The sequence below is a fragment of the Solanum pennellii genome, chromosome 2, assembly GCF_001406875.1.
Source record: "Solanum pennellii chromosome 2, SPENNV200".
NCBI classification, from domain to species: Eukaryota; Viridiplantae; Streptophyta; class Magnoliopsida; order Solanales; family Solanaceae; genus Solanum; species Solanum pennellii.
The window spans coordinates 14,686,591-14,698,289 of NC_028638.1; the positions used below are offsets into that span (position 1 = coordinate 14,686,591).

Genomic DNA, 11,699 nt, shown 5'->3' on the forward strand with positions numbered 1-11,699 from the left:
ACATAGCTCTTCGAAGTAGTAATCAACGGAGTTCTTCCCAGAGATCAACTTGTAAAGAAGAAGCGCTTCCCGACGTTCTTGGATATCAAATACATCTGAAGGAGGTCTACATAAGCTACAACATCAACTACATAGCTCTTCAAAGGATTGATCAACAGAGTTCTTCCCGGAGATCAACTTGCAACGACGAAGCGCTTTCCGACATTCTTGGAGGTCAAATACTTCTCAAGGAGGTCTACATCATCCAACATTCGAGAAATACGCTACTGAAGGCCCTTGAATCAAGGAGAAACATAAAAAAGAACAATCAAGAGAACAACAGAATTGTACTCACACGATTCATTAATAAAATCACATCTTCTTTTATTTATTTTGGTTGCAGTGTATTTTTCACGCTTACGAAAATTTGTTGCGAAAAAATCTAATTTTACTTTATTTTAATATTTAGTCATGTAACTAATACTCATTAAACTTATTTAGCATGATTTAGTACTTTTAAATTATGATCAATTTCATTATGACTAACTAATTTGCAATATTTGTTTTACGCGATTTCATTATTATTTTTTTGTTGGATATTTTAGTGTCATTAATCATTTCATGTTTTGTGTTATTTTCTTAAAAAAACAGCTTAGATAGTTGCATCATGGTAGGACTAAAGAAATATTTGAAGTACAAGTAAATATATGCTTGTATTAATACTTTATCGGAAAAACCCAAAAAAATCCTAAAATTCGAAAAATCCGAAGTTGAAATATTCAAATTTTATTGGTTTGTTTTGGTTTATAAATTAAAAAATCTGACACAAATGATTTGATTTGATACTTGAAAAACTCAAACCAACCCGGTTATGTACACCCCTAGATGATACCTTTAACGAAACACTCAAAATCACTTTAAAATCTAAGAATTTTAGTTGTAAATAGCATAAATGTCACTGAAAGAAGACCGATTTTTAGAATTTTCTCGTCTAGAACCAATGCACTTCGGGTTAGAAGTGTTTTGAGGGTGGAAACGAAGGGGCTTTAGATTTTTAGGTTTGTGAAACGAATATGTGACGCTGACGTATAAATGGATTGAAGTTTGATTGGTTGTAATTTTCACGTGGGAAAGGTGGATCTCACGCGCACAATCAACAAAAAAATATTTGTTAAAAGTTTTGGATCACATCAGCCAACAGTGTTGAAAAGGAACAAATTATAGATAATTCAAGGATTCAATACGAAAATGACTTAGTTGAGGTACTTGAAGGAAAAAACCCGACAAGTTTAAGGATTTGTTTATGTTATCAGCCTATACAATTCGATAAATATACAAAAACAATTTATGTATCTACTCCCACTGCCCTCTCTTGCTCACTTCTATCCTCCCCATAACATGTAGCTACGAATCGTAATTAACAAATTATACCTATGAAGCCTTATTAAGTTACTTTTAATGGCTATTTGTGAAATTTCCTCATTTAATATCCCCAATTTCAACCTAACACACACATTTGACACCCTTATATGTGTATAATTTCTTTATGACTTATAACATAATATTCACATCTAAACAGATTCAACATAACTACACAAAGAATCTTATTTCCCAAATAAAAATAATTATTAACGATTTAACTTGTAGGAGATTCAAACCATTATACTTTCTTACAAAAGAGACTTGGATTATCACCCTTGGGCAAATTTTGTGGAGAGGGTGCATCAACCATATTATTCTACACCAAACACAGTACGAAGATTGTGATGCTATGCAAACAATTCTTTTTGCTAATTTTTTAACAGTTAACGAACAAATTGGTCAATATTCTCCAAGTCGTCACTACAATGAAACTGATAGAGGAAGTATTGACTGGACAGGAAATACAATATGTTGCCTCACAATAGTGCATAGTAACATAGTTCATAATTGTACATAAAAAGTAGTGCACTCAATGGGACAATGTTAAATTAGCTATCTGTCTCTCTCCAACTCTGCTGATTTTTCCTCCCATGTTTGGGTTCTCACTTTTCTGCTTCTTCCATAGGTTCTCCAATGGTAGACTTTGACAAGTTACCTAGTCGCTCATCATAAGTAAACAATTTTCTGTAAGAGCAAATATCAATCAAGTTTGAGAGTGAAATGAAACTGTAGCTTGAGTGTAAAACAAACATACAGAGGATATTTTTCCAATGTCGATGTTCAAAATACCTTCTGAAGTTCAGGGATTCACTCAACTGTTGGAGAACAGTTAAGTTCAGCAGAAATCTAAAGAGGATCAAAACTTTTTAGGAATTGTTAAAAGAATTTATGCTTTCCTTGAATTTATTTATATAAGTCAGTCAGCTAGTCCAAGTCTACATTTCAATGAAGATTATATGGGTTTCATAATTCAGAAATCTGAATATTGAAAACCCATATAAATTTTGAAAACCATGTGCACTCAACTTCTTATTTGACACAGTGTTAGGTGACCTATTAGGACAAGGGGAAAGGAATTATAGAGGAGACAACCGAGACATAAAACCATCACCTCATCATTCTTTTTCCTTCAAAAATAGTCTTCAAACAGTGAAAATTGAGATACGTTTTTCATATTCGTAACTATAGAAAAGCAGTAATAAAAAACTTACAATGGATTAGCACAAGCACGTGGCCCAGTCATCAAAAGAGCAATATTCCACAATTAATGTGGGCTCAGACTTCTAGACTCAATTTGGGGGTTTCAGCTACTGCAGTTCCGTCAGCTGTTTTAAGAAAGGATCATGTGAATGAAGTTGAAAGCAAGAGGAAAGCAGTATGAAAATGAATGTTGATGGTGATGTGTCGGACAAAGGGATCGAATAGAATATTGAAAAAAAGAAATATGTGGAGGAGAAAATCACTACGTAAGAAGTTAATTCGGAGAGATGTTACTAGTGCTTCTCAAAATGAATTGGCCGGTCAAAATTGAAGATCCCATACATCAAAAATTAGCTAGCTGGTGAAGGATAGCTAACACTTGAGTTCTTTCACCAGGTAGCTAAAAATATTATCTAGCTGGTAAAAGAAATCAAATATTTGAATTTTCATGTATGCATCTTCTATCAAATCAATCTCTGGGGTTTTAGTTAAAAAAGGAAGAATCAAACTGACGCAGGTCCAAAATATTATATTAAGGCCAGACCAGGAATGCAGCAGTAGCAAAAAAAGTGACAATGAAAACCTTTATAAACTGCAAATAGTGATTCATTGTCCTGTATTGGCACAGATCTCCATTTGCTTGTATCCATGTCAGCCCCAATAATCATTTATGATTAGAAACTAGATAAGCTTCCTTTAACTGGACGCATTGTATAGCTTTTAAGTGGATCATGTTTAGCTACCTATTCCCTGAACGCAAAATCCATGATCGCGAAGAAAGGAACATCCAATTAATAGTTTCTTAGTCATCCAGAAAACCATTTTTGGGAGTTTATAGACACTATATACTTCCTTGACCCCACCCTTTCTGCACCCGCTTCAAATTTTTCAAGGCTGCTGCACTTCCATCATCTCTGTCAAAACAGGATAGACAGTTCAGGAGATATAATGAAACACTATGAAGAAATTTCATGAAACAACTTAAAAGAATATTCTATTAAAAGGCAGTTTATTCAAGGCATCACATAATGGAATCATGGAAATAATAAGATTCATAGAGCACCACGTCTTTTGTATGCTTTTCACCATCTGTATACCGCTTGTGTACCAGGGTTCTCCATAATCAGTAAATTATCACTTCAACGGGAAAGTAATGGAAAAGACAGAAGAAGGAAGGCAAAAAATGAGCCACGAGAATGACGAGATCCATATTCCAAACTATGTTGGCTTTACCCTACCAAGTTTAGGCTAAAAAGGTAAGGATGACTCATACTCATAGATGATCCTATTAAACAGAAGTGTGACACTTTTTCCTTTTCATATTCTTCTTCCACAAGATTCATATTTTTTTCCTTCAAATTTTCGAGATATGAAATGATTTCTCATAGATCCAGAAGTTCTACAACCTAATCACTTTACACAATGTTGCTAAGGGTTCATTTATAGCGCGCTTAAGCTCTAAGATCCAGTAAAAGCTAGGGTATGAAAATTATCGGTTAAGTAGTTTTTTACTGTAGATACTAAAGCGAGTGACTCATCTCTTGTTGGTTATATCTTTAAGAGAGCCAATAATAGACAATAAATCTAGTTAGTAAGTTGCTAAATCATCTGCTAAAGAGTGTTACATAAGATTATTTGTTTTTGATAACCAAGGTGTCCGGGCTGACTTACACGCACCTAGACTAATTACATATATTTTAAACTTTTTTACCATCAGCAGTTTTTTATCCCTTAAAGCTCCAATAGACTTTGTTGATTACTTCATTCGCTTTTGACTAATCTGAGACTACCCCAGGTAAAAGCAGCAACCTAGTAAACTTGTATTCACTTTTTGAGGTACAAACAACTAAGTATTAAATAATAGAGGACCACCAAATCAAACGGAAAAATATGATAAAGAAGATGAACTTAAACTCCTTACCTGTGAACAATTGCCTGCCAACCATCTCCGCCATATTTACTTCGCTTCATGTGATTTAACTCCCTATAGTTTTGATAAGCTTTGTTACCCACCTTACCTTCTGAAACCATCTCTAGCATCCTCTCTGTTAGTTCATCTGCCACATTCTTTTGTCCCAATTTAATTAAGCCATCAATAACTGGCATGAAGGATGCAGGATCAAACCCATATCCTATGTGCATCATCTTGATGAGAATATCATGAGCACCTTCTAAATTCTCCACCTTACACAGCTTGTCTATAAGATCTTTGTAAAGGAAACTTCCTAGATCAAAGTGTTTATCTATTGCAGTTTCCAGAAATTGCTTAGCTTCCACGATTTCATCTCCAGCAAGGAATTCATTGAACATCAGAGCGTAGAGTGCTTCAGTGTGACCACATATAGTGGAAGCTATATCAAATACCTCTTGAGCTGGTCTGAACTCACCAGTCCTACAATATGATTTAATAAGCAACTCAAATGTATGCATATTAGGAATAATTCCTTTCTGTAACATTTCATTCAAAAGAGGAATTGCTTCTTCAGTTCTCCCAGATTTACATAAACAGCCTATCATGATATTGTAAGTGTAAACACTTGGAGAAATTCCTTTTTCTCTCATTTCATCCATCAGGCCACACATTTCAAATATTTGATTTTTATCCCCCAATCCGAGTATCAAAGAATTATAAGTCCGTAAGCTCTTTTTACAATCTTTTGTCTCCATGTCCTTTAGAACTTGAAATGCAGATGATACCTTTCCTCTTTTACACAAATGATGTAAAATAGTATTGTAAATAACTGAATCAGGGTACAACTTCTTTCTCATCATCTCAACAAACTTCTTCTTAGCTTCATCAAGCTTCCCTTCTCTGAATAAACTGTTAATAATGGTTGAATAGGTGATCAAGTCAGGCAGACATTTCCTCTCATGATCATCTTCGTTAACCAAACTCATAAGCGAATTTCCAAGATCACCAAGGGCAATACTTCCATGACTCCACATTTCACTCACAATTTCAAGAGCTTTGTCCACCTCTCCAGTTTGGCAAAGACCATGAATCACGATGTTGCAGCTCACAGTATCCAGGGCATAACCTCTCTCATTCATCTTCTGCAGTAACTGTTGTGCCTCTGATACTTTTCCTTCTTTCCACATGCTATGAAGTAGAGTATTACAAGTGTATTTATTAGGAATGCATCCTCTCTTCATCATCTCACGCAGAATATTCTTTGCCTCAGTCACTTTACTTTTTGTGCAGTAGCCATGGAGTAGAGTGCTATAGGTAACTGTATCTGGGAATATACCATCATTTATCATTAAGCTCATCAACATTTTGGCATCACCAAGCATCCCATGCTTGCAGAGGCCATGAATCAGGATGTTATATGAATATATGGTGGGATCTACTCCATTTTGGGGCATTTCTTTCAGAACTGTTTGAGCCTCCAAGAGCTTTCCGTTCCTAACTAGTCCACATAACCAGATATTGTAGCTCTGCACATTGAAGAAAATATCATCTTTCTTCATAGATTCTGTCAGTGTCCTTGCTTCTTCCAGCATCCCTTTCTGACAAAATCCCTGCAACATCAAATTGAAAGTTACAAGATTAGGCCTTGGCAATCCGAATACCTCATCTATTTGCATATCTCTGAAAATTCTGGAAGCTTCAAGAATCTTGCCGGAGTTGCAAAGAGCTGAGATCCTAGAATTAAAGGTAACAACATCAGGAAGTAGGCCATCGTCCCTCATCCTCTGAACCAACCTCTCAGCCTCATCAACATCGCCTTTCCTGCAGAAACTTGCTATGAGAGTGTTGTAGATTATGACATTAGGACAAACATTCATCATCTTCATTGTATCCAAAAGTTTTAAACCTTGTAATGAAAGTCCAAATTTGCAATAACCACGAATCAAAATCCCAAAAGTGAAGTGATTGGGGTGACACCCTTTGTGAGGCATAAGATCAAACAGGTGGCGGGCATCTCGTAAGCGATCGGAATTACAGAGTCCATGAATGAGAAGATTAAAGGTATAAGTTACAGGGGAAACAGAAGCAGAAATCATGTCTTGATACAACCAGGAGATAAAATTGGAGTAATTAAATTTGAAAGATTTATATATAAGAAAATTGTAGAGTGAGAGTCTGGGCGGTGGGTGATGTGAGCGAGTAGAACGAAAGAGAAAAATGGCGTCATGAATGTGGCCATGAGAAGCTAGGAGTTTGACAATGGTGTATTGACAAGTAAGATGAGGGGAGAGAGATAGAAGGAAAGAGTGAAGTGTGTGTATTTGTGGAAGCATATGGTAACGGAGGAGGATACGGGTAAGGGGAAGAATTGAATGGAGTGGGGGATTTGGTGTAGAGAGAGTGCGTCTCAACAGTTGCCACGCCACCACCTTCGAATCCCTGCTCTTCATCTTTCACTTGCTTCTCTTCCTCTCGACCACAAAAGAGTCCAAAAAACCACACCATAACTTGACCTACTCTCAAGAGAAAATTAAGGGAAATGTGTCAAATAAGTCTCTTTTTTGTTTTTGATGACAGATTGACAATAGCTCGTTAAATTTTTTTAAAAATATAATTAAGTAAATATGGTACTAAATTAACATTTTTAAAATTTTTTAATTTTTTATAAAAATACAAAAAAACACACTTCTATAATTCAAATCAAATCATTTTAAAAAAAATCTTTTCATCTTCTTCCTCCCTTCTCTCTCTTCTACCTCTCTTCTCTATTGGTGCATTGTTCTTCTTTTTTTTAGGAAATTCAGAAATCCCTCGTTACTCTTTCTCTCCAGTCCTCCATTATATTCCTCTCCAGTCGTTACTCTCTCATTTTTCTGAACTGTAATCGTGTTTGACTAGAAATGGGTAAGTTATTTTTTTGAAATATTTTACAATTTTCAAAGTTTTTTCCTTGGATTAATGAACAATAAAATGTTCAGTAGATGTAAAAATTGAATAATCGACTTAATGGTGTGTATTATTTATTATTTTTGAAAGAAAATCAACCAACCCAAAACAGCCTCATTTTGAGGAAATGTATATGTATTTTATCGTTCAGTGAAAAGTCATTTTTTGTTACTGTTGTTGTTCTTTTTGTGGCCATTTTGATGATATGATTTTAAAAATATAGTGTTATTCAGGTGTCCAACATATATTTCATTTGTTGAAACATTTAGCATATGTTGCCACATTTTAGTGATATGTTGGTGCATATTCAAATAGTTATCATATGTTGTAACATCTCACCTTAGGTCAACATCTTGAACATCTACTGCACATAAGATTCATATGTTGCTACAATCGGTACATTTGTGTCAACATATGATTCATATGTAGCAACATAAGATCTATATGTTGCAATAGAAAATTTATGTGTCGCAACAGCAGGTACAGATGTGGCAATATAATGTTAATTTATCGCAACAGACTATCCATCTGTTGCAACATACAACTATCATTATTTTTTAATGAATTGTAAATCTCAATCTTTTTTTATTTACCTTGTAGATGAAATGAATGATACAAAAAACTTCATCTTCTAACATGAAATGCTCTTTTTGTCTATGCGAAGAATGTGAGCAGCAACATGATTATTTTATTAGTCGTGTTAAAAAACTCACTGATATTTTTAAGAAAATGTCTCATAATATTGATGTGCAAAGATCCAAGAAGTGTAAGAGGTTGAAAAAATTTATTTCCCAAACACTTTATGTATTAGTGAGAAGAAATAAAAGGAGAAAAAGGAAAAAGAGGAGAAGGAGAAGGAGAAGAATGCAAAGCAGAAGCAGGAAAAGAAGGAGAAGGAAAAAGAAGACAAAGGAGGAGAAGGAGAAGGAGAAGGAGAAGGAGAAGGAGAAGAAGGCAAAGAAGGAGGAGGAGGAGAAGGAGAAGAAGGCAAAACAGTAGAAGGAGAAAGGGAAGGAGAAGGAAAAGGAGAAGAAGGCAAAGGAGGAGGAGGAGGAGGAGAAGGAGAAGGAGCAGAAGAAGGAAAAACAGGAGAAGGAGAAGGAGAAGGAGAAGAAGATGAAGGCAAAGGAGATGGAGAAAGAGACAGAGAAAAATAAAGAGAAGAAAGTCGAAGTTGTCAGTTGTGATGTGAAGCGACAATACCATTTGAAGGTTTTAACATTGACGGTGAGGGTCCAACTGAACTAATGTCATCCTTCTCACAATGGATAAACGAGGGTCTTTACAAGCATCATGCAAAAAAGTAAGTAAAGTAAGGTCGTTCAACTATTATTAGTATTTCTTCTTGTTGTCCACTAAATAATTATTTATAATGATTACACAATTGCAGAGGAAAAGGAGGATCACTACTTAGCCAATTGCTCAAAACTTGATTTTGACCAACTTGATTTTGTAGTTGCATTTCCAAGGAATAAGGACTGGTTCTACGTAATGTCTCAACCCAATAAGTGCTGGAATGATGAGGTAAATCTATGCCCACTTTTAAATGCATTGTTTAGTATTGATACACTTGTTTCATGCATGTGTGCAGTATGTGGATGTCATATTTTACTATTTGCATAAGAAGACAAAGCAACAGATTCAGTCTAAATATCAATATACCATCACTAGTTGTTTTTCTAAACATGCATTGACAATGCTACTGAATATGAGGATAAAATCGTTGGCATAATGAAAGTGTTTGGTATACCTTGTGGAATGTCTTGACACTTGGCAGATGATGTTTATGTCCCTGTAAATAGTAATGGGAATTTCATTGGGTCTTGCCAGTCACTGCATTGAAGGAACGATGCATAAAAGTGTATGATTCCATGTCCTCAAGTAGGTCTAAGAGAAAATTATCATCCGAGCTTAAAAAGTTGTCTACAATGTTGCCAAAGTACCTTGAGTTAAGTGGATTTTTGAATAAAAAGAGCGAACCAACTGGTCAGTTCTTAAATGTTACCAAGGAAAGAACAAATCTCACCCATTCGAAGTCAAACATGTTACTGGAATTGCTCAACAAGAAAGCAGTAGTCTGTAGGTATCACATTATTTTTTCGTCTTACAACTATCGAAATTTGAGGTTATTATATTTTCTGATTGATTATGTTCCCTGCAGAGAATGTGGACTTTATGTTGCTGCATACACTGAGTTTTTGAGTGATGGATTAGAAGTACCATCATGTGAAATTAGTGTTGACACACTTCGCTTGAGATATGCTTCACTCCTATGGAATTATGGGATTATAAATGCTCGAAATGACTATGTTAGTAACAATGAAGACCCAAAGATACCTAGACCTAAAAAAGCTAAGATCGATGAAATGTTGTGTTTACAACCATTGATTAGATAGGTGGTTATGTATATCATATCATTGTATTTTACGTTTTTGTGGATAAGTTGTATAAAACAATTGGTTAATTGTTAATATAACTTTTTTTTATGATTATTTTGATTTTGTTGGATCAAATGTCAATTATGACGGAAAGGATCAAAGGTGTTGTTTGTGGCAACATATGTAATTTCTTTTGTGATAAACACGAAACTAAAATGACTTTAATTTTCAAAGAATATATGTGGCAACATATGTGTAACATTCTGAAAGATTTTATATCTAGTGAAGATCCCAATAGGTCTTTGAGAATGAGTATTGGTGATAGATAGACATTCTAATGCTCAATAGTGAGAAATGTTGGGCATAGTATAGAAAATTGGCTAAGGGGTAATAACCAATTTCTATATAATACCCAATAAGCAAAATATTGGGTATATTAGAAAATATTGACTTAAAGGGTGTTACCCATATACCTAAGTATTAATGAGCTTGTTCAGGAAATGTACCTGCAATGAAGACCATGAGCTAAAATTCGGAAATTCATCAATTGCAAACACATTAGGTACTAGGAATCCAAGTGTCAATCCTAGTACCCTAAGTACATAACCATTTAAAATGATCATGTAGAGTGAGCAGTGTCCAAGGACATAGTGAGGGTTTTTGGGTCAATAAGTAAACATTCCCAAAGGAACCATAAATAATAGTTAGTTAGGAAAGTACAACCAACACATGTGCAAGCACATGTGCAAGACATGTGAAGAAGCGGCCAAAGGAGGGGACCACCCTAACCAAATTCGATTAGGGTAGTTAGGGGGAAAAACGTGCACAAGGGACCACTTCATATGGAGCCTAACTTCCTAACTAACTCTAGATCATAACTAACTGTCCTAACTAGATAAATTACCTAGGACTAATCGAATTATACACATTAGTGCACCCGACAACCTAGGACCAAAACCGGGTTGACACTAACCTATTACTAGTTAAAGAGACAACCTAGTACCTAACCTAGGATGGTCCAAAAGGTTAGTTATGGTCATAAAAACTTAGGGGTACTTTAGTAATTTCCCTAGGTTACATAATTAATTAATTTATCAAATTATTTAATTAATTTAAAAAGGGCTAAAACCGAAAGGAAATTTTCAGATTTCGATTAAGACAAGAAAGGGACAACCTAGTACCTAACCTAAGATGGTCCAAAGAGTTAGTGAAGATCCTAACGACTTAAAGATACTTTAATAATTACCCTAGGTTACTTAATTAATTAATTTAGAAACTTAATTAATTAATTTAAAGGGGAAAAACAGAAATCACAAAACTATTTCCAAATTTCGGTTAAGACAAGAAAAAGACAACCTAGTACCTAACCTAGGATGGTCCAAAGGATTAATTATGGTTATAACGACTAAAGGGTACCTTAGTAATTACACTGGGTCACTTAAATAATTAAATTGTACATTTAATTAATAAAATTAAAGGGGTCAAACGAAAATTCTTATGCTAACCTAGTACAATTCAAGAAACATCCTAGTACTTAACCTAAGATGGTCCTAAAGGGTTGATTATGGTTCCAATGACTTAGGGGTACTTAGTACTTATCCTAGGTCACTAAATTAATTAAATTAAGGATTTAATTAATTAAAATAAAGTCCAAATGTTGACCAAAACCATAGTCAACACCAAAATTCCAGATTTTGGGTCAAGTCTTCATTCTCCTATGTTTAGTCAATTTAGGAGGGGCTTTTTAGTAATTAGTTAATTAATTTATTTAATTAACTTATTAAACCCTAAGTTGAATGAGTCAATATCAGTCAATATGACGTTATAAAGATGATATATCCATCAAATGCTAATATGATGCT

The 11,699-nt window shown here is 34.6% G+C and overlaps 1 protein-coding gene and 1 long non-coding RNA gene across 9 annotated transcripts; one reads left to right on the forward strand and one right to left on the reverse strand.

Moving 5' to 3' along the window:
- Positions 1 to 1,746: 1,746 nt before the first annotated feature.
- LOC107011699 (pentatricopeptide repeat-containing protein At2g17140) lies at positions 1,747 to 7,053 on the reverse strand. 8 transcript variants are annotated; one of them, XM_015211295.2, is made up of 5 exons: positions 4,523 to 7,053; positions 3,185 to 3,515; positions 2,613 to 2,726; positions 2,156 to 2,216; positions 1,747 to 2,056 (listed from the first exon to the last, which is right to left on the reverse strand). In XM_015211295.2, the coding sequence occupies exons 1-2, from the start codon at positions 6,961 to 6,963 to the stop codon at positions 3,443 to 3,445; spliced, it is 2,514 nt and encodes an 837-aa protein (XP_015066781.1). In that variant the 5' UTR covers positions 6,964 to 7,053; the 3' UTR covers positions 1,747 to 2,056; positions 2,156 to 2,216; positions 2,613 to 2,726; positions 3,185 to 3,442. The 8 variants fall into 8 exon arrangements, with proteins under 8 accessions (XP_015066781.1, XP_015066782.1, XP_015066780.1 ...); XM_015211296.2 differs by having other exon boundaries at positions 2,156 to 2,247; XM_015211294.2 differs by lacking the exon at positions 2,156 to 2,216.
- Positions 7,054 to 8,558: 1,505 nt separating this feature from the next.
- LOC114076016 lies at positions 8,559 to 9,932 on the forward strand. Its single transcript, XR_003576268.1, has 3 exons — positions 8,559 to 8,762; positions 8,850 to 8,983; positions 9,621 to 9,932. It is a non-coding gene; the product is annotated as an uncharacterized LOC114076016 (long non-coding RNA).
- Positions 9,933 to 11,699: the final 1,767 nt, after the last annotated feature.

What these genes read in the sequence shown, in the direction of transcription:
- LOC107011699 (XM_015211294.2), bottom strand. Translation starts at nt 6,963, where the DNA reads ATGAAGAGCAGGGATTCGAAGGTGGTGGCGTGGCAACTGTTGAGACGC. An exon ending in TGGCAGGCAATTGTTCACAG is followed by an intron (nt 3,516 to 4,522) that starts GTAAGGAGTTTA and finishes CTGTTTTGACAG; the next exon opens with AGATGATGGAAGTGCAGCAG.